Source organism: Heterodontus francisci, chromosome 4 (assembly GCF_036365525.1).
Source record: "Heterodontus francisci isolate sHetFra1 chromosome 4, sHetFra1.hap1, whole genome shotgun sequence".
Lineage (NCBI taxonomy): Eukaryota > Metazoa > Chordata > Chondrichthyes > Heterodontiformes > Heterodontidae > Heterodontus > Heterodontus francisci.
Window position 1 is genome coordinate 3722574 of NC_090374.1, and position 24213 is coordinate 3746786.

Here is a 24213-nt window from a genome sequence, read left to right on the forward strand (position 1 = left end):
AGGGCAGTGCAGAGTCAACCACATTGTTGTGGGTCTGGAGTCACATGTAGGCCAGACCAGGTAACAACAGCAGGTTTCCTTCCCTCAAGGACATTAGTGAACCAGATGAGTTTTTACAACAATTGACAATGTTTCATGGTCATCATTAGACCAGCTTTTTAATTCCAGTTTTATTAATTGAATTCAAATTTCACCATCTGCAGTGGTAGGGTTACTTCAGTTACATTACCACTACACCACTGCCTCCCCATATGTACCCGTTCAGTCTGTGTCCCGTGCTCAGTTAGCAGACCCCTGCTCGAATGATGGAAGAGAGGGAAAAACAGCCAGGGTTTCAGCTCCAGATGGCGATTCAGAGATTGCTGCTGGTCAGTATGTGCATGCCGAGCTGGGCTGCCTGTATGCGATGCCTGTATTTTAATGCCAGCCAGGCACAAAGACGAACCCCAAGGAGTGTTTAACCATGTACTTACCTGGGAGACTCAGGGATGCTCCGACTGTGCAGGTTGAAAGCTAGGCCCAACACCACGGCAGTCTTCCAGTCCCCAAGACCGAAAGCCAACCACACCGCTTCAGGAATTAGCTTGCCAATGAGCATCAGGTCGACTGTGTACTTCACACTCCACACGGCAGACAGGTGCTGTTCTCGCACTGCAGCCGCAACACGGGACTGCTGCAACGGGACGACTCGAGGAAGGCAACCTGTTATCAAATTCAAAACATAATTGGGATTAGTTACAACACCAATAGTAGGCACTCTGCCCCGCACAGCTCCATACCAGTCCGTATCGCCCCACATTGCCCATCTCCCCCCTTGGCACATCTCCAACACCCCTACCCCCCGCACTGCCCCCACCTTCCCCCCCCCCCCCCAGCCCCCCCGGCCCATTAGCATTGAAAGGGAGGAAGTATCAGCTGTTTTCGTGGGCTTCAAAGTGGATAAATCCCCAGGCCCAGATGAAATTTATCCCAGGCTATTATGTTTATTTATTTATTTTTTATTTAGAAATACAGCACTGAAACAGGCCCTTCAGCCCACCGAGTCTGTGCCGACCATCAACCACCCATTTATACTAATCCGACATTAATCCAATATTTCTACCACCTACCTACACCAGGGGCAATTTACAACGGCCAATTTACCTATCAACCTGCAAGTCTTTGGCTGTGGGAGGAAACCGGAGCACCCGGAGAAAACCCACGCAGACACAGGGAGAACTTGCAAACTCCACACAGACAGTACCCAGAATTGAACCCGGGTCGCTGGAGCGATGAGGCTGCGGTGCTAACAACCGCGCCACTGTGCCACCCTGTGTAGGCAAGGGAGGAGATAGCAGGGGCTCTGACACGTATTTTCAAATCCTCTCTGGCCACAGGAGAGATGCCAGAGGACTGAAGGACAGCGAATGTGGTACCATTATTCAAGAAGGGTAGCAGGGATAAACCAGGTAATTACAGGCCGGTGAGTCTCGCAGCAATGGTAGGGAAACTACTGGAAAATATTCAGAGGGACAGGATTAATCTCCACTTGGAGAGGCAGGGATTAATCAGGGATAGTCAGCATGGCTTTGTCAGGGTAAGATTGTGTCTAACTAACTTGATTGTTAGTGAGGATGTGCGGCACAGTGGTTAGCACCGCAGCCTCACAGCTCCAGCGACCCGGGTTCAATTCTGGGTACTGCCTGTGTGGAGTTTGCAAGTTCTCCCTGTGACTGTGTGTGTTTTCGTCGGGTGCTCCAGTTTCCTCCCACAGCCAAAGACTTGCAGGTTGATAAGTAAATTGGCCATTATAAATTGCCCCAAGTATAGGTAGGTGGTAGGGGAATATAGGGAAGGTGGGGATGTGGTAGGAATATGGGATTAGTGTTGGATTAGTATAAATGGGTGGTTGATGGTCAGCACAGACTTGGTGGGCCGAAGGGCCTGTTTCAGTGCTGTATCTCTAAACAAAATTTTTTAAAATGTGACTAGATGTGTAGATGAGGGTAAAGCAGTTGATGTAGTCTACATGGATTTCAGTAAGGCTTTTGAGAAGGTCCCACATGGGAGATTGGTTAAGAAAGTAAGAGCCCATGGGATCCAGGGCAATTTGGCAAACTGGATCCAAAATTGCCTTAGTGGCGGGAGGCAGAGGGTGATGGTCGAGGGCTGTTTTTGCAAGTGGAAGCCTGTGACCAGTGGTGTACAGTAAACGGTCTGCAAATGAAACCCAACCTGAGCCCAACAGATCCACATCCAACCCCGAGCCCAACCCGGGCCGTGTCCTTTCACTTTTTCCCGCACCCGACCCGACCCGACCATCTGTTAACCTACCTTCCATTTTTCACTTTGTTGCTTATCTGCACAAGCTTAAAAAAAACTGTAACAACACTACCATTCAAGTCCAAAAAGTACATTAACATTGGAGCCACTTACCATAAGTGGTGACAGAGCGTATCTGACCTGGCCCAACCTGACCTGAGCCCGAATGCCGGACCCGCAAGTGCGAACTGACCCCGGCACGTCGTCGGGTCCCATCAGGTTCGGGTCGGGCAGCCATGCTCTGGTCTACCGCAGGGATCGGTGCTGGGACCCTTGCTGTTTGTAGTGTACATTAATGATTTAGATGTGAATATAGGAGGTATGATCAGTAAGTTCGCAGATGACACGAAAATTGGTGGTTACCTGAGCCACATGCAAATTGGCATAGGGCAAATAAGATTAGAGAAATGAATGTGTGGCTCAAAGACTGGGGTGGTAGAAGTGGGTTCCGATTCATGGAGCACTGGCAACAGTACTGGGGAAACTGGGAGCTGGTCCGTTGGGACTGTCTGCACCTGAACCATGCTGGTGCTCTAGCGAGCTGCATAACTAGGGAAACTGAGGGTTTTCAACTAAATAGTGGGGCAAGGGATCAAATTTGGGAAGATGTGGTAAATCGAAGAGTAGAGACAAGGCAAGAGAGAAAGCTATTAATATTGGAAAAGATAAATAGACCATGACAGGAAAGGATAGAGATTATAAATCTAAGAGTAAATCAGCATATTTTGTTTACAAAATTCTGAGGGGCATTGAGAGGTTAGATAGGAAGAAACTTTTTCCATTAATGGAGTGGTCAATAACCAGGGGCATAGATTTACGGTAAGGGGCAGGAGGTTTAGAGGGGACTTGAGGAAAAGCTTTTTCACTCAGAGGGTGGTTGGAATCTGGAACGCACTGCCTAAAGGGGTGGTCGAGGCAGGAACCCTCACAACATTTAAGAAGTATTTATATGAACACTTGAAATGCGATAGCATACAAGACTACAGGCCAAGTGCTGGAAAATGGGTTTAGAATAGTTAGGCGCTTGATGGCCAGCATGGACACGATGGGCTGAAGGGCCTGTTTCTGTGCAGTATAACTCTACGACTCGATGACTAAGGCTAGACATTACAAAAATAATAAAAGGACAAAACTAAAGGCTCTGTATCTGAATGCACGTAGCATTGGATAGCGCAAACAGAAATAAATAAGTACGATCCGATAGCCATTACAGAAACTTGGTTGCAGAATGATATAAATTGGGACCTGAATATTGAAGGGTATATTACATTTAGGAAGGACAGGAAGCTAGGAAAAGGTGTCTCTGTTAATTAATGATGGTATTAGCACGATACAGAGGCATGACCAAACTTCAGGAAACCAGGATGCAGAAGCAGTTTGGGTAGAGATGAGAAATCATAAAGGCAAGAAGTCACTTGTGGGAGTGGTGTACAGGCCACCTAATAGTAACCATACAGTTGAACGCGGTATAAAGGAAGAAATAATGGGAGCTTGTCAGAAAGGTACGGCGATAATCATGGAGCATTTTAATCTACATATAGACTGGAAAAATCACATGGGCAAAGGTAACCCAGATGAGGAGTTCATGTTTTCGGGAGAGTTTCTGGAGCCAACCAGAGAGCAGGCTCAACTAGACCTGGTATTGTGCAACGAGATAGGATTAATTTTTGTTTCGTTTGTGGGATGTGGGCGTCACTGACATGGCCAGCAGTTATTGCCCATCCTTAATTGCCCTTGAACTGATTGGCTTGCTAGGCCAATTCAGAGGGCATTTAAGAGTCAACCACATTGCTGTGGATCTGGAGTCACATAGAAACATAGAAAATAGGAGCAGCAGTAGGCCATTCGGCCCTTCGAGCCTGCTCTGCCATTCATTATGATCATGGCTGATCATCCAACTCAGTAACCTGTTCCTGCTTTCGCCCCATACCCTTTGCTCCCTTTAGACCCAAGAGTTATATAGAGTCATAGAGCTGTACAGCATAGAAACAGGCCCTTCGGCCCACCGCGTCCATGCCAACCATAATGCCTATTTATACTAATCCCACCTGCCTGCATTAATTCCATATCCCTCTATGCCTTGCTTAATCAAGTACCTGTCCAGATGCCTCTTAAATGTCGCTACTGTTCCTGGCTCCACCACCTCCTCAGGCAGCTCATTCCAGATACCCACTATTCTTTGTGTGAAAAATTTACCCCTTTGATCCCCTTTAAACCTCCTCCCTCTCACCTTAAATCTATGCCCTCTAGTTTTGGTCACCCCTACCATGAGAAACTGACTCTGGCTATCTGCCCTACCTATGCCTCTCATAATTTTATATACCTCTATCATGTCCCCTCTCAGCCTCCTTTGCTCCAGGGAAAACAGACCCAGCCTATCCAATCTCTCTTTATAACTCAAGCCCTCCAAACCAGGCAACATCCTTGTGAATCTTTTCTGCACCCTCGCTAGCTTAATCACATCTTTCCTGTAGTGCGGCGACCAGAACTGCACACAGTACTCCAAATGCGGCCTAACCAACGTTGTGTACAACTGTAACATGACGTCCCAACAATACTCAATGCCTCGGCCAATGAAGGCAAGCATGCCATATGCCTTCTTCACCACCCTGTCTACCTGTATTGCCACTTTCAGGGAACTATGTACTTGCACCCCAAGGTCCCTCCGCTCAACAACACTCCCCAGGGCCCTGCCATTCACTGTATATGTCCTGCCCTGGTTTCAATTCCCAAAATGCATCACTTCGCACTTGTCTGCATTAAATTCCATTTGCCACTCCCTTGCCCACTTTCCCAGTCGATCTATATCCTGTTATAACCTTAGACAACATTCTTCACTGTCCACTATACCACCAATTTTGGTGTCATCTGCAAACTTACTAATCATGCCCCCTACATTCACACCCAAATCATTAATATATATGACAAAGAACAGAGGGCCCAGCACTGATCCCTGCGGCACACCACTGGTCACCGGCCTCCAATCTGAAAAACAACCCTCCACTACCACCCTCTGCCTCCCATCACCAAGCCAATTTTGTATCCAATTGGCTAGCTCATCCTGGATCCCATGTGTTTGAATCTTCTGGACCAGCCTACCATGCGGGACCTTGTCAAAGGCCTTGCTAAAGTCCATGTAGACAACGTCCATCACCCTGCCCTCATCAATCCTCTTGGTCACCTCCTCGAAAAACTCAATCAAATTCATGAGACATGATTTCCCACGCACAAAGCCATGCTGACTATCCCTAATCAGACCATGCCTTTCCAAATGCATATAAATCCTGTCTCTCAGAATCCCTTCCAATAACTTTCCCACCACTGATGTAAGGCTCACCGGCCTGTAGCTCCCTGGCTTATCCCTGCTGCCCTCCTTAAATAAAGGCACAACATTAGCTATCCTCCAGTCTTCCGGTACCTCACCCATGGCTAACGATGATACAAAAATCTCTGCCAGGGCCCCAGCAATCTCCTCCCTTGCTTCCCATAGCATCCTAGGATACACCTGGTCAGGCCCTAGGGATTTATCCACCTTCATGCGCTTCAAAACCTCCAACACCTCCTCCTTTGTAATGTTGATATGCTCCAGGATATCGCTGTTCCCTCCCTTGAACTCACTAGCTTCCATGACCTTCTCCACAGTATATACAGACAAGAAGTATCCATTCAAGACCTTGCCCATTTCCAGTGGCTCCACACATAGATTACCACACTGATCCTTAAGGGGACCTACTCTCTCCCTAGCTACCCTTTTACTCTTCATATACTTTAGAAAATCTTTTAGGATTCTCCTTTATCTTATCTGCCAGAGAAATCTCATGGCCCCTTTTCACCCTCCTAATTTCCTTCTTAAGTGTACTCCTACATCCACTATACTCCTCAAGGGACTCGCTCGATCCCAGCTGCCTATACCTGACATATGCCTCCTTCTTTGTCCTGACCAGACCCTCAATATCCCTCGTCAACCAAGGTTCCCTAAACTTGCCAGCCTTGCCCTTCCATCTAACAGGAACATGCTGGCCCTGAACTCTTCCTATCTCACTTTTAAAAGCCTCCCACTTGCCAGACACACCTTTACCTGTAAACAGCCTCTCCCATTCAACTTTGAGAGTTCCTGTCTGATGCCATCGAAATTAGCCTTCCCCCAATTTAGGACTTCAACCTGAGGACCAGTCCTATCCTTTTCCATAACTATCATGAAGCTAATAGAGTTATGGTCACTGGTCCCAAAGTGCTCCCCCACTGACACATCAACCACCTGCCCAGCCTCATTTCCTAAGAGGAGGTCGAGTGTAGCCCCTTCTCTAGTCGGGCCATCCACATACTGCTTCAGAAAACTATCCTGGACACACTTAACAAATTCTTCCCCATCTGATCCCTTAGCACTAAGGCAGTCCCAGTCAATATTAGGGAAGTTAAAATCACCTACTATTACAACCCTATAATTCCTACACCTATCTGTGATTTCTCTACATATCTGCTCCTCCACTTCCCTCTGACTATTGGGGGGCCTATAGTATAATCCCATCAAAGTGATCACCCCTTGCTTATTTCTAAGTTCTACCCATATGGCCTCGCTGGACGTTCCCCCCGGGATATCCTCTCTAATCAATAGTCCAACTCCCCCTCTTCTCTTACCTCCACCTCTGTCACGCCGGAAGCATTGGTACCCTGTAACATTGAGCTGCCAGTCCTGCCCATCCCTCAACCACATTTCCGTAATAGCTATAATATCACAATCCCATGTACCGATCCATGCTCTGAGTTCATCTGCTTTACCTGTAAGGCTTCTTGCATTAAAGTAAATGCAGTTTAGCCTACCAGACCTTCCAGGCTCCCTGTCCTGCCCCTGCCTGCTGGACTTGCTTGCTTTAACCTCTACATTTGCCTCAACTATCTCATCGGAGAAACTACTACTTTGGGTTCCACCCCCCTGCAAGACTCGTTTAAACCCTCCCGAGTAGCGCTAGCAAACCTCCCCTTAAGGATAAAAGCAAAATACTGCGGATGCTGGAAATCTGAAACAAAAACAAGAAATGCTGGATTCACTCAGTTAAAAGCTGAGTGAATCCAGCTCCCCTTAAGGATATTGGTCCCCTTCCAGTTCACATGCAACCCGTCCTTCTTGTACAGGTCACCTCTGCACCAGAAGAGATCCCAATGATCCAAGTAGCTGAAGCCCTCCCGCCTACAACAGCTTTTCAGCCACGCATTCATTTGCCTTATCCTCCTCATATTATCCTCCTTATATTCCTACCCTCACTAGCACGTGGCACAGCCAACTCCTTCTTGAAAACATTCAATGTTTTGGCCTCAACTGCTTTCTGTGGTAGTGAATTCCACAGACTTGCCACTAGCTGGGTGAAGAAATGTCTCCTCATCTCAGTCCTGAAAGGTTTACCCCGTATCCTTACACTATGACCCCTGGTTCTGGACTCCCCCACCATCAGGAACATCCTTCCTGCATCTACCCTGTCAAGTCCTGTTAGAATTTTATAGGTTTCTATGAGATTCCCCCTCACTCTTCTGAACTCCAGCAAATATAATCCTAACCGACTCAATCTCTCCTCATACGTCAGTCCCGCCATCCCAGGAATCAGTCACATGTAGGCCAAACCAGGTAAGGACAGCAGATTTCCTTCCCGAAAGGGCATTGGAGAACCAAATGGGTTTTTACAACAATCGGCACTCACCACTAGATTCGCTTTTTTTTCAAAATTGCGGATTTATTAATTGAATTCAAATTTCACCATCTGCCATGGTGGGATTCAAACCCATGTCCCCAGGACATTAGCCTGGGCTCTGGATTACTAGTCCAGTGACATTACCATTACGCCACCACCTTAATTGATGACCTCATAGCGATTGAATTTTACATTCAGTTTGAGGGAGAGAAGAATGGGTCCATAACTAGTATTTTTAAACTTCACCAGAGGCAATTGTGAGGGCATGAAAGCAGAGCTAGCAAAAGTGAACTGGCAAATTAGGTTAAGGGATAGGTCAATAGAGATGCACTGGTAGACATTTAAGAGGTTAATTCAGAATACACAGAATAGATGCATTTCAATGAGAATGAAAAATTCTAAGGGGAGCACCCACTATCTGTGGTTCACTAAAACAGTTAAAGATAGCATCAAACTTAAAGAAAAAGCATATAATTGCGCAAAGACGGGAGGCAGGTCAGATGATTGGACAGAATATAAAGAGGAGTAAAGAATGACTAGAAGATTGATGAGGGGAAAATTAGAATACGAGAGAAAGCTAGCTACAAATATAAAGATAGATAATAAGTTTCTCTAGATACTTAAAAAAAAAATCAAACAAGAGTTAACAAACTGAGCGTTGGTCCGATTGAAAGTGAGTCTGGAAATTAATAATGGATAATAAGGAGATGGCAGATGAATTGAACAGATATTTTGCATTGGTCTTCACCACAGAGGATACAACCAACATCCCAGTATTAGCTGTAAATCAGGAAATGGAAGGGAGGGAGGAACTCAAGAAAATTACAATCACCGGGGAAGTGGAACTGATCAAATTGTTGGAGCTGTGGGCTGACAAGTCCTCGGGTGCTGATCGACTTCATACTAGGGTGTTAAAAGAAGTGGCGAGTGAGATAGCTACTGCACTGGTTTTAATATTCCAAAATTCCCTAGATTCGGGGAAGGTTCCATTAAGTTGGAAAATAGCCAATGTACCTCCGTTATTCAAAAAGGTACATATCGGTACCAACGACATAGGTAAAAACAGGGTCTGAGGGCCTACAAGTTGAAGATAGGGAGTTAGGACGTAAATTAAAAAGTAGGACCTCAAAGGTAGTAATTTCAGGATTACTACCAGTGCCACGTGCTAGCAAGAGCAGAAATAGCTGGATATATCAGATGAATACATGGCTGGAGAAATGGTGTGGGGGGGAAGGATTCATATTCCTGGGACATTGAGACCAGTTCTGGGGAAGTTGGGACCAGTACCAGCTGGACGGGTTGCATCTGAGCAGGACCAGGACCAATTTCCTCGGGGGGGTGGGGGGGGGTTTGGTTTGCTAGTGCTGTCGGGGAGGGTTTAAACTAGAATGGCAGGGGGATGGGAATCTGAGCAGGGAGAGAGAGGAGGGGGAAACAAGGATAGAAATGAAAGACAGAAATGTAAGAAGCAAAAGTGAAAGGCAGAGAAAACAGGGACGAGAAACAAATGGGGCCATAGCGCAAAATAAAGCTAAGATGACTAACAATGTTAAAAAGACAAGTCTAAAGGCATTGTGTCTTAATGTGCGGAGCATTCGCAATCAGGTAGATGAATTAACAGCACAAATAGATATGAACGGTTATGATATAGTTGCGATTACGGAGACATGGCTGCAGGATGACCAAGGATGGGAAGTGAACATCCAGGGGTATTCAATATTTAGGAAGGAGAGGCAAGAAGGGATAGGAGGTGGGGTAGCATTGTTAGTAAAGGAGGAAATCAATGCAATAGTGACAAAGGATATTAGCTTAGAGAATCCTGATGTGGAATCTGTATGGGTGGAGCTAAGAAACACCAGGGGGCAGAAAACGTTGGTGGGGGCTGTATATAGACCCCCCAAACAGTAGTGGAGATGTAAGGGACAGCATTAAACAGGAAATTAGAGACACATGCAATAAAGGTACAATTGTAATCATGGGTTATTTTAATCTACATATAGATTGGTCAAACCAAATTAGCAATAATACTGTGGAGGAGGATTTCCTGGAGCGTGTATGTGATGGTTTTTTAGACCAATACGTTGAGGAACCAACTAGAGAACAGGTTTTCCTGGACTGGGTATTGTGCAATGAGAAAGGATTAATTAACAATCTTGTGCAGGGTCCCTTGGGGAGGAGCGACCATAACATGATAAGAATTCTTCATCAAGATGGAAAGTGAAGTAGTTGAATCCGAATCTAGGGTCCTGAATCTAAATAATGGAAACTACGAAGGTACAAGGCGCAAGTTGGCTATGGTAGCTTGGGGAACTTTACGAAAAGCATTGACGGTGGATAGGCAATGGATAATATTTGAAGAATGTGTGCATGAATTACAACAATTATTCATTCCTGTCTGGCGCAAAAAAAAACCGGAAAGGTGGCTCAACCGTGGCTTACAAAAGAAATTAGGGATAGTATTAGATCCAAAGCGGAGACATATAAAATTGCCAGAAAAAGCAGCAAGTCTGAGGATTGGGAGCAGTTTAGAATTCAGCAATGGAGAACAAGGAGGTTGATTAAGCAGGGGAAAATAGACTGAGAATAAACTTGCGGCGAACATAAAAACTGATTGTAAAAGCTTCTATAAATCTGTGAAGAGAGAAAGATTAGAGAAGACAAATGTAGGTCCCTTACAGTCAGAAATGGGGGAAATTATAATGTGGCACAAAGAAATGGCAGAACAATTAAACACATACTTTGGATCTGTCTTCACAAAGGAGGACACAAATAACCTCCCAGAAATGTTAGGGAACCAAGGGTTTAATGAGGGAGAGGAACTGAAGGAAATCAGTATTAGTAAAAAAAAAAGTGCTAGGGAAATTAATGGGGTGAAAGGCTGACAAATCCCCAGGGCCTGATAATCTACATCCCAGAGTACTAAAGGAAGTGGCCCTGGAAATAGTGGATGCACTGGTGGTCATCTTCCAAAATTCTATAGACTCTGGAGCATTTCCTACTGATTGGAGGGTGGCAAATGTAACCCCACTATTTAAAAAAGGAGGGAGAGAAAAAAAAACAGGGAATTACAGACCAGTTAGCCTTACATCAGTCATGGGGAAAATGCTTCGCGTCTAATATAAAGGATGTGATAGCAGAACACCTGGAAAGCATAAACGGGATTGGACAAAGTCAGCATGGGTTTACAAAAGGGAAATCATGCTTAACAAATCTACTGGAGTTTTTTGAGGATCTGACTAGTCAAATAGATAAGGGAGAACCAGTGGATGTGGTATATTTGGATTTTGTGAAGGCTCTTGATAAGGTCCCACATTTTTTTTAAATTTATTTGGAGATACAGCACTGAAACAGGCCCTTCAGGCCACCGAGTCTGTGCCGAACAACAACCACCCATTTATACTAATCCTACATTAACCCCATATTCTCTACCACATCCCCACCATTCTCTTACCACCTACCTACACTAGGGGCAATTTACAATGGCCAATTTACATATCAACCTGCAAGTCTTTGGCTGTGGGAGGAAACCGGAGCACCCGGCGGAAACCCACACAGACACAGGGAGAACTTGCAAACTCCGCACAGGCAGTACCCAGAACCGAACCTGGGTCGCTGGAGCTGTGAGGCTGCGGTGCTAACCACTGCGCCACCCAAATTAGAGGTTAGTGTGCAAAATTAAAGCACATGGGATTGGGGGTAATATACTGGCATGGATTGAGAATTGGTTGACAGACAAAAAACAGAGAGTAGGAGTAAATGGGGCTTTTTCCAGGTGGCAGACAGTGACTAGTGGGGTACCGCAGGGATCAGTGCTTGGGTCCCAGCTATTCACAATATATATTAATGACTTGGGTGAGGGAACTAAATATAACAAGTTTGCAGACGACACAATGCTGGGGGGGGAGGAAATGTGAGCTGTGAGGAGGATGCAAAGAGGCTCCAATGTGATTTGGACAAGTTGAGTGAGTGGGCAAATGCATGGCAGATGCAGTATAATGTGGATAAATGTGAGGTTATCCACTTTGGTTGTATAAACAGATAGGCAGATTATCTGAATGGTGATAGATTGGGAAACGGGGAGGTGCAACGAGACCTGGGTGTCCTTGTACACCAGTCGCTGAAAGCAAGCATTCAAGTGCAGCAAGCAGTTAGGAAGGCGAATGGTATGTTGGCCTTCATTGCAAGAGGATTTGAGTACAGGAGCAAGGATGCCTTACTGCAGCTATACAGGGCCTTGGTGAGACCACATCTGGAATATTGTGTGCAGTTTTGGTCTCCTTATCTGAGGAAGGATATTCTTGCCATGGAGGGAGTGCAGCGAAGATTTACTAGGCTGATTCCTGGGATGGCAGGATTGACGTACGAGGAGAGATTGGGTCGACTAGGCCTATATTCACTAGAGTTTAGAAGAATGAGAGAGGATCTCATAGAAACCTATACAATTCTAACAGGACTAGACAGGCTAGATGCAGGGAGGATGTTCCCGATGGCGGGGGAGACCAGAACCAGCAGTCACTGTCTCAGGATACGGGGTATGCCATTTAGAACCGAGATGAGGAGAAGTTTCTTCACTCAGAGGGTGGTGAACCTGTGGAATTCTCCACCGCAGAAGGCAGTGGAGGCCAAATCATTAAATATATTCAAGAAGGCGATAGATATATTTCTTAATGCCAAAGGGATCAAGGGAGATGGGGAAAAAGCAACAACAAGGTACTGAATTAGAAGATCAGCCTTGAAGATATATTTCTTAATGCCAAAGGGGTCAAGGGATATGGGGGAAAAGCGGGAACAGGGTGCAGAATTAGACGATTAGCCATGATCTTTTTTGAATGGCGGAGCAGGCCCAAAGGGTCTACTCCTGCTCCTATTTTCTATGCGTCTATGAGACAGAAAGCAGGAAACTACAGGCCAGTTAGCTTAACATCTGTCTTGAGGAAAATGTTACAAGCTATTATTAAAGATGTTATAGCTGGGCATTTAGAAAAATACAAGGTAATCAGGCAGAGTCAACATGGTTTTGTGAAAGAGAAATCATGTTTAACCAACTTATTGGAGTTCTTTGAAGTAGTAATATGTTCTATGGATAAAGGCGAATTGGTGGACGTACTGTACTTAGATTTCCAGAAGTCTTTTGATCAGGTGCCACATCAAAGGTTACTGCAGAAAACCAAAGCTCATGGTGTAGAGGGTAACATATTGGCATGGATAGAAGATTGGCTAGCTAACAGAAAACAGAGTTGGCATAAATGGGTCATTTTCTGGTTGGCAAGATGTAACAAGAGGTGTGCCACAGGGATTTGTGCTGGGACCTCAGCTTTTCACAATTTATATAAATGACTTGGATGACTGGACTGAAGGTATGGTTGCTAAATTTGCTCATGACATAAAGATTGGTAGGAAAGTAACTTGTGAAGATGAAATAAGGGGACTACAAAGGGATATAGATAGGTTGAGTGGGCAAAGATCTGGCAAATAATGTGGGAAAGTGGGAAATTGTCCACTTTGGCAGGAAGAATAAAAAAGCATATTATCTAAATGGTGAGAGACTGCAGAGCTGTGAGATGCAGAGGGATCTGGGTGTCCTAGTGCATGAATCACAAAAGGTTAGTATGCAGGTACAGCAAGTAATTAGGAAAGCTAATAGAATGTTATTGTTTATTGCAAGGGGAATTGAATACAAAAGTGGGAAGGTTATGCTTCAGTTATACAGAGTATTGGTGAGACCACATCTGGAGTACAGTGTACAGTATTGCTCTCCTTATTTAAGGAAGGATGTAAATGCGTTGGAAGCAGTTCAGAGAAGGTTTACTAAACTAATACCTGGAATGGGCAGGTTGTCTTAAGAGGAATGATTGGACAGGCTAGGCTTGTATGTGCTGGAGTTTAGTAGAGTAAGAGGCGACTCGATTGAAATGTAAAAGATCCTGAGGGATCTTGGCAAGTTGGATGTGGAAAGGATGTTTCCCCTTATGGGAGAACCTAGAACTAGGAGACACATTTTAAAAATGAGGGGTCGCCCTTTTAAGACAGAGATGAGGAGAAATTTTTTCTCTCATAGGGTCGTGAGTCTTTGAAACTCTGCTTCCACTGCCTTTTGAGAAAGAGAGTCAGAGGTAGAGGTAGATAGATTCTTGGTAAGAAAGGGGGTGAAAGGTTATTGGGGGTAGGCGGGAATGAGCGTTGAGGTTACAATCAGATAAGTCATGATCTTACTGAATGGTGAAGCAGGCCGAGGGGCCTACTCCTGCTCTTAATTCGTACTTACGTATATTCGTATGCATCTCCCACCCACAGCCCATGTCTCTCTCACTGCCCATCTTCCCTCCTACCCAGTCTCTGCCCCACACAGCTCTGCTCCATCCTGCACAGCACTACATACCAACACTCTGCTTTACTCATTAAATACCCCACTCTCAGAGCACACATCAGTATTAAAGGTGGCCAGGGAGAACTACAAACACCCTCACCACTGATCCCTGGGACCAGGAAGGCCCCACACACTGTTGTTTCCTCACCCACACACCCAGAAATGACCCATAAAGAGTCCCCACAGGGACCAGAGGGACCTACAAAGTACCTCCTCACCTCACCACCCACCACCGTGGATCGAGTACTCCCCACTTCAGTGATCAGAGACGTCATGCCACAAAGAGTGTTACCTTTAATTTCCATAACTTTACTGGTTTATTGCTGCAATTCACCTGACCCTCAGATTGGAAGACTGCAGCACAGAATAGATGCAGATTACAGTCAGACTCAGTATCTGATTCAGTGGCTCTTTTTTTGCTTTACATTCCCCATTCCTCACACTGAGGTCGGGTACCCTGCTCCAGCTCACCAGCATAGACTGAGAATTCAGGATACACGTGGGATACTCCTCATTCTGCCCTCTACACATTAGTTTAGTTTAGTTTAGAGATACAGCACTGAAACAGGCCCTTCGGCCCACCGAGTCTGTGCCGACCATCAACCACCCATTTATACTAATCCTACACTAATTGCATATCCCTACCACATCCCCACCTGTCCCTATATTTCCCTACCACCTACCTCTACTAGGGGCAATTGCTAATGGCCAATTGTCCCATTGGGAACTCAACTAGAACAGTGTCAGCCCTCCTGGGTCCTCGACTCCCAATGCAGCCTGTTATGGCCATCTTGCTCTCACAGGACTAGCACAAGGACATCAAAGATGAGCTTTGGACTGCAGAAAAGTCAGAATGCACTCCTACCTGGTTTGAAGTGCAGAGGAGGCAGGATATCTATGTGGTGAGGTGGGAGCACGAACAGGGGCTGGTTAGTGAAATAGAGAGCCATGAAGCGGGCTAGCGACTGAACCACAGCCAGGACAGCATCCTCCCCAACATCCAGCAGGGTCGACTTATCCAATCCCAGGCCATCGGTCCCTGAACACAGAGCGACAGCACAATTAGTACTCCAAAAAGACACGATGCAGAGAGCAATACCCCACACTGATATACCCCACACCCCTCATTGTAACACACTGATATACCCCAAACCCCTCACTGTAACACACTGATATACCCCACACCCCTCATTGTAACACACTGATATACCCCAAACCCCTCACTGTAACACACTGATATACCCCACACCCCTCATTGTAACACACTGATATACCCCAAACCCCTCACTGTAACACACTGATATACCCCACACCCCTCACTGTAACACACCGATATACCCCAAACCCCTCACTGTAACACACTGATATACCCCACACCCCTCATTGTAACACACTGATATACCCCAAACCCCTCACTGTAACACACTGATATACCCCACACCCCTCACTGTAACACACTGATATACCCCAAACCCCTCACTGTAACACACTGATATACCCCACACCCCTCACTGTAACACACTGATATACCCCAAACCCCTCACTGTAACACACTGATATACCCCACACCCCTCATTGTAACACACTGATATACCCCAAACCCCTCACTGTAACACACTGATATACCCCACACCCCTCACTGTAACACACCGATATACCCCAAACCCCTCATTGTAACACACCGATATATCCCACACCCCTCACTGTAACACACAGATATACCTCACAGCCCTCACTGTAACACACCGATATATCCCACACCCCTCACTGTAACACACTGATCTACCCCAAACCCCTCACTGTAACACACTGATATACCCCACACCCCTCACTGTAACACACCGATATACCCCAAACCCCTCATTGTAACACACTGATCTACCCCAAACCCCTCATTGTAACACACCAATATATCCCACACCCCTCACTGTAACACACAGATATACCTCACAGCCCTCATTGTAACACAGCGATATACCCCAAACCCCTCATTGTAACACACTGATCTACCCCAAACCCCTCATTGTAACACACCGATATACCCCAAACCCCTCATTGTAACACACCGATATATCCCACACCCCTCACTGTAACACACAGATATACCTCACAGCCCTCACTGTAACACACCGATATATCCCACACCCCTCACTGTAACACACTGATCTACCCCAAACCCCTCACTGTAACACACTGATATACCCCACACTGTAACACACCGATATACCCCAAACCCCTCATTGTAACACACTGATCTACCCCAAACCCCTCACTGTAACACACTGATATACCCCACACCCCTCACTGTAACACACCGATATACCCCAAACCCCTCATTGTAACACACTGATCTACCCCAAACCCCTCACTGTAACACACTGATATACCCCACACCACTCACTGTAACACACCGATATACCCCAAACCCCTCATTGTAACACACTGATCTACCCCAAACCCCTCACTGTAACAAACTGATATACCCCACACCCCTCACTGTAACACACCGATATACCCCACACCCCTCATTGTAACACACTGATCTACCCCAAACCCCTCATTGTAACACACTGATCTACCCCAAACCCCTCATTGTAACACACTGATATACCCCAAACCCCTCATTGTAACACACCGATATATCCCACAGCCCTCATTGTAACACACTGATATACCCCAAACCCCTCACTGTAACACACTGATCTACCCCAAACCCCTCATTGTAACACACTGATATACCCCACACCCCTCATTGTAACACACCGATATATCCCACACCGCTCACTGTTTCTTTTGGGCCTCCTTATCTCGAGAGACAATGGATACGCGCCTGGAGGTGGTCAGTGGTTTGTGAAGCAGCGCCTGGAGTGGCTATAAAGGCCAATTCTGGAGTGACAGGCTCTTCCACAGGTGCTGCAGAGAAATTTGTTTGTTGGGGCTGTTGCACAGTTGGCTCTCCCCTTGCGCCTCTGTCTTTTTTCCTGCCAACTACTAAGTCTCTTCGACTCGCCACAATTTAGCCCTGTCTTTATGGCTGCCCGCCAGCTCTGGCGAATGCTGGCAACTGACTCCCACGACTTGTGATCAATGTCACACGATTTCATGTCGCGTTTGCAGACGTCTTTATAACGGAGACATGGACGGCCGGTGGGTCTGATACCAGTGGCGAGCTCGCTGTACAATGTGTCTTTGGGGATCCTGCCATCTTCCATGCGGCTCACATGGCCAAGCCATCTCAAGCGCCGCTGACTCAGTAGTGTGTATAAGCTGGGGGTGTTGGCCGCTTCAAGGACTTCTGTGTTGGAGATATAGTCCTGCCACCTGATGCCAAGTATTCTCCGAAGGCAGCGAAGATGGAATGAATTGAGACGTCGCTCTTGGCTGGCATACGTTGTCCAGGCCTCGCTGCCGTAGAGCAAGGTACTGAGGACACAGGCCTGATACACTCGGACTTTTGTGTTCCGTGTCAGTGCGCCATTTTCCCACACTCTCTTGGCCAGTCTGAACATAGCAGTGGAAGCCTTACCCATGCGCTTGTTGATTTCTGCATCTAGAGACAGGTTACTGGTGATAGTTGAGCCTAGGTAGGTGAACTCTTGAACCACTTCCAGAGCGTGGTCGCCAATATTGATGGATGGAGCATTTCTGACATCCTGCCCCATGATGTTCGTTTTCTTGAGGCTGATGGTTAGGCCAAATTCATTGCAGGCAGACGCAAACCTGTCGATGAGACTCTGCAGGCATTCTTCAGTGTGAGATGTTAAAGCAGCATCGTCAGCAAAGAGGAGTTCTCTGATGAGGACTTTCCGTACTTTGGACTTCGCTCTTAGACGGGCAAGGTTGAACAACCTGCCCCCTGATCTTGTGTGGAGGAAAATTCCTTCTTCAGAGGATTTGAACGCATGTGAAAGCAGCAGGGAGAAGAAAATCCCAAAAAGTGTGGGTGCGAGAACACAGCCCTGTTTCACACCACTCAGGATAGGAAAGGGCTCTGATGAGGAGCCACCATGTTGAATTGTGCCTTTCATATTGTCATGGAATGAGGTGATGATACTTAGTAGCTTTGGTGGACATCCGATCTTTTCTAGTAGTCTGAAGAGACCACGTCTGCTGACGAGGTCAAAGGCTTTGGTGAGATCAATGAAAGCAATGTAGAGGGGCATCTGTTGTTCACGGCATTTCTCCTGTATCTGACGAAGGGAGAACAGCATGTCAATAGTCGATCTCTCTGCACGAAAGCCACACTGTGCCTCAGGGTAGACGCGCTCGGCCAGCTTCTGGAGCCTGTTCAGAGCGACTCGAGCAAAGACTTTCCCCACTATGCTGAGCAGGGAGATTCCACGGTAGTTGTTGCAGTCACCGCGGTCACCTTTGTTTTTATAGAGGGTGATGATGTTGGCATCGCGCATGTCCTGGGGTACTGCTCCCTCGTCCCAGCACAGGCATAGCAGTTCATGTAGTGCTGAGAGTATAGCAGGCTTGGCACTCTTGATTATTTCAGGGGTAATGCTGTCCTTCCCAGGGGCTTTTCCGCTGGCTAGGGAATCAATGGCATCACTGAGTTCCGATTTGGTTGGCTGTATGTCCAGCTCATCCATGACTGGTAGAGGCTGGGCTGCATTGAGGGCAGTCTCAGTGACAGCATTCTCCCTGGAGTACAGTTCTAGGTAGTGCTCAACCCAGCGGTCCATCTGTTTGCGTTGGTCAGTGATTATGTCCCCCGATTTAGATTTGAGGGGGGTGATCTTCTTGATGGTTGGCCCAAGAGCTCTCTTCATGCCATCATACATTCCTCTGATGTTTCCGGTGTCTGAGGCCAGCTGAATATGACTGCATAGGTGTTGCCAGTAGTCGTTTGCGCAACGCCTAGCTGTTCTTTGTGCAGTACTTCTGGCTGCTTTAAGTGCTGCGGATGTTAAATCGCTGGGGGCTTTCTTGTAGTTCAAAAGTGCAATGCGCTTAGCGGCTATGACAGGTTCCAGCTCTTCATTATGAGATTGAAACCAGTCTGCATTTCTCTTCGCACTTTTGCCATAGGTGGTCAAAGCTGACTCATAGATGGCGTCTCTGATGTGGGCCCACTTGGTCTCAGCATCCCCTGTGGGAGTGTTTTGAAGGGCTGTTACAAGTGAATTTAGAAATTTTTGTAACAGCTGTGGGTGAGAAATTCTGCTCGTGTTGATGCGCGGGTGGCCCTTCTGCTTGGAATGATGCAACTTCTTTGGTCTGAGTCTAACCTTGCTGCACACCAGGGAGTGGTCGGTGTCGCAGTCCGCACTGTGGAAGCTGCGTGTGATTTGAACACTGTTTAAGGCGGCTCGCCTTGTGACAATGAGGTCTAGCTGGTGCCAACGACGTGATCTTGGGTGCCTCCATGAAACCTGGTGACAGGGTTTAGTGTGAAAGAACGAGTTGGTGATGCAGAGGTTATGATAGGTACACAACTCAAGCAGTCTCTGCCCGTTCTCATTCATCCTTCCAACGCCATAGCGCCCAAGGCAGGAGGGCCATGAGTCATGGTCGGCCCCAACCCTGGCATTAAAGTCCCCCAGCAGGAATAGGTGTTCGGTGTTGGGGATGCTGCTAATGATGTTATGGAGTTGTTCATAGAACTGGTCTTTAGCTTCAGGTGCGGAACAGAGTGTTGGAGCATAGATGCTGAGTAGGTGTACTGGACCAGAGGTGGTGAGCAGTCGGATGGACAGTATGCATTCCGAGCCATTTGAGGGAGGCTCTATCATGCTGAGCAAGGAGTTTCTGATGGCGAAGCCCACTCCATGCTGTCTTGGTTCTTCAGGATCCCTGCCCTGCCAGAAGAAGGTGTAGTCTTGCTCTGCTAGAGAGCCACTCGCGGGGAGGCGAGTCTGTAACACACAGATATACCCCAAACCCCTCATTGTAACACACCGATATACCCCAAACCCCTCATTGTAACACACTGATCTACCCCAAACCCCTCATTGTAACACACTGATCTACCCCAAACCCCTCATTGTAACACACCGATATACCCCAAACCCCTCATTGTAACACACTGATCTACCCTAAACCCCTCATTGTAACACACTGATCTACCCCAAACCCCTCATTGTAACACACCGATATATCCCACACCGCTCACTGTAACACACAGATATACCCCAAACCCCTCATTGTAACACACCGATATATCCCACACCCCTCACTGTAACACACCGATATATCCCACACCCCTCACTGTAACACACAGATATACCCCAAACCCCTCATTGTAACACACTGATATACCCCAAACCCCTCATTGTAACACACTGATCTACCCCAAACCCCTCATTGTAACACACCGATATATCCCACACCGCTCACTGTAACACACAGATATACCCCAAACCCCTCATTGTAACACACTGATCTACCCCAAACCCCTCACTGTAACACACTGATATACCCCACACCCCTCATTGTAACACACTGATACATCCCACAGCCCTCACTGTAACATACTGATATACCCCTCACTGTAACACACTGATGTACCCCGCAACCCTCACAGTAACACAGATCTATCCCACACCCCTCACTGTAACACACTGATATACCCCACACCCCTCACTGTAACACACTGATGTACCCCGCAACCCTCACAGTAACACAGATCTATCCCACACCCCTCACTGTAACACACTGATAAACCCCACACCCCTCACAGTAACACAGATCTATCCCACACCCCTCACTGTAACACACTGATACATCCCACAGCCCTCACTGTAACACACTGATATACGCCAGACCCCTCACTGTAACACACTGATGTACCCCACACCCCTCACTGTAACACACTGATACATCCCACAGCCCTCACTGTAACACACTGATATACGCCAGACCCCTCACTGTAACACACCGATATATCCCACACCCCTCACTGTAACACACTGATACATCCCACAGCCCTCACTGTAACACACTGATATACCCCACACCCCTCACTATAACACACTGATATAACTCACACCCCTCACTGTAACAAACTGATGTACCCCGCACCCCTCACTGTAACACACTGATACATCCCACAGCCCTCACTGTAACACACTGATATACCCCAAACCCCTCACTGTAACACACTGATATACCCCACACCCCTCACTGTAACAAACTGATACATCCCACAGCCCTCACTGTAACACACTGATATACCCCACACCCCTCACTGTAACAAACTGATGTACCCCGCACCCCTCACTGTAACACACTGATATACCCCACACCCCTCACTGTAACACACTGATACATCCCACAGCCCTCACTGTAACACACTGATATACCCCACACCCCTCACTGTAACAAACTGATGTACCCCACACCCCTCACTGTAACACACTGATACATCCCACAGCCCTCACTATAACACTCTGATATAACCCACACCCCTCAGTGTAACATACTGATATAACCCACACCACTCACTGTAACACACTGAAAAACCCCACACCCCTAATTGCAACACACTGATATACCCCACACCCCTCACTGTAACACATTGATACACCCCACACCCCTCGCTGTAACACACTGATACACCCCACACCCCTCATTGTAACATACTGATATACCCCACACCCCTCGCTGTAACACACTGATATACCCCACACCCCTCGCTGTAACACACTGATATACCCCACACCCCTCTCTGTAACACACTGATACACCCCACACCCCTCGCTGTAACACACTGATACACCCCACACCCCTCATTGTAACATACTGATATACCCCACACCCCTCGCTGTAACACACTGATACACCCCGCACCCCTCATTGTAACATACTGATATACCCCACACCCCTCGCTGTAACACACTGATACACCCCACACCCCTCGCTGTAACACACTGATACACCCCACACCCCTCGCTGTAACACACTGATACACCCCACACCCCTCGCTGTAACACACTGATACACCCCCCACCCCTCGCTGTAACACACTGATACACCCCACACTCCTCACTACAACACACTGATATACCCCACACCCCTCACTGTAACAAACTGATATAACCCAAGCCCCTCGCTGTAACACACTGATATACTCCACATTCCTCACTGTAACACACTGATGTACTCTACTGGGAATCTTGGCCTCTCACCTGTGGAGAACACAGACCCCTCTTGGTTCAATATCCGTCTCACAAGCTGTTCACAAAGATCCTGGGCAGCACTGAGATTGTAGAGGTAGAGGTGAGTGTAGAGAATGGCCAGGCTGTATCGAATCTGCAGGTAAGTCACTCTCCCCCCATCTGTAATCAATAGAATCAATGACAACAGCACAAGGTTAGGCTCCATCCACTGCCCAAACCTCAGTGCAGCCACGCAGCAACACAAAGAGAACAGCGCGGAAAGAAAAATGGAAGAGGAAGATAAGGTGGGTGGCTGGGGGAGCAGAGAGGGAGGATGAGGTGAGGTGGGTGGGTGGGAAAAGGGGAAATGAAACTCAAGCATTTTAGACATCCCAGGCAAGAATCAACAAAATGCCTCTACAATATCAAAACAGGAGAGGTGGCGCTGCAGCAGCTGTTCACATGTGTCCTCTTACCTTTGCCCACCTCCTCCTGAACTGCAGCCCTCCAGATCTGCACAGACTCCAGGTACGAGCCAAGCAGGAAGTGCTCCTCACCTGCAAACAAGAGACAAGAGTGCAGTAAAAAGATAGCCTTTATTTTCCATTATCATTTTGAGCAGAATGGTGGGCCACATTCATGAGCTGTTGCAGGAATTCCTAGTTTGATATTCGCCCACTTCAGAGGGTGGTGAAGGTGTGGGACTGGAGTTACATATAAGCCAGACTGCATAAGGGTGAAAAGTTACCATCCGTAAAGGACATGAATGAATCCTTTGGGTTTTTAAAACAATTCGACAGATTCATAGAGTCAGAGAGGCATTACGGTACAGAAGGAAGATTAATCAAGGGATAGTCAGCAGGGCTTTGTCAGGGGGAGATCATGTCTAACAAACTTGATTGAATTTTTCAAGGAGGTGATTAGGTGTGTAGATGAGGGTAAACCAGTCGATGTAGTATACATGGACTTCAGTAAGGCTTTTCATAAGGTCCAACATGGGAAATTGGTCAAGAAGGTAAGAGCCCATGGGATCCAGGGCAACTGGGATAACTGGATCCAAAACTGGCTTTATGGCAGGAGGCAGAGGGTGATGGTCAAGGGTTGTTTTTGCGATTGGAAACCTGTGACCAGTGGTGTACCACAGGGATCGGTGCTGGGACCCTTGCTGTTTGTAGTGTACGTTAATGATTTAGACGTGAATATAGGAGGTATGATCAGTAAGTTCGCAGATGACACGAAACTTGGTGGTGTCGTAAATAGTGAGGAGGAAAGCCTTAGATTACAGGATGATATAGATAGGATGCTAAGATGGGCAGAGCTGTGGCAAATGGAATTTAATCATGAAAAGTGTGAAGTAATACATTTTGGGAGGACTAACAAGGCAAGGCAATATACAATGGATGGTAGGACCTGAGGAAGTACAGAAGGTCAGAGAGATCTTGGTGTACTTGTCCATAGATCACTGAAGGCATCAACACAGGCAGATAAGGTGTTTCGGAAGGCATGTGGGATACTTGCCTTTATCAGCCGAGGCATAGAATATAGGAGCAGGGAGGTTATGATGGAGCTGTATAAAACACTAGTTAGGCCACAGCTGGAGAACTGTGTACAGTTCTGGGCACCACACTATCGGAAGGATGTGATTGCACTAGAGAGGGTGAAAAGGAGATTCACCAGGATGTTGCCTGGGCTGGAGCATTTCAGCTATGAAGAGAGACTGGATAGGCTAGGTTTGTTTTCCTTAGAGCAGAGGGGG

At 46.9% G+C, this 24213-nt stretch overlaps 1 protein-coding gene across 8 annotated transcripts in view; it reads right to left on the reverse strand.

Annotated features, from left to right (window-relative positions):
• Positions 1-24213, reverse strand: part of cplane1 (ciliogenesis and planar polarity effector 1) — a 306978-nt gene that overhangs the window by 216790 nt on the left and 65975 nt on the right. For all 8 annotated transcript variants that reach the window (XM_068029092.1, XM_068029085.1, XM_068029087.1 and 5 more), the window contains exons 14-17: positions 22934-23014; positions 22488-22637; positions 15218-15391; positions 474-702 (exon numbers count right to left, since the gene is read on the reverse strand). In XM_068029092.1, the coding sequence (XP_067885193.1) occupies positions 474-702; positions 15218-15391; positions 22488-22637; positions 22934-23014 (634 nt within the window). The remainder of the gene's footprint in view (positions 1-473; positions 703-15217; positions 15392-22487; positions 22638-22933; positions 23015-24213) is intronic.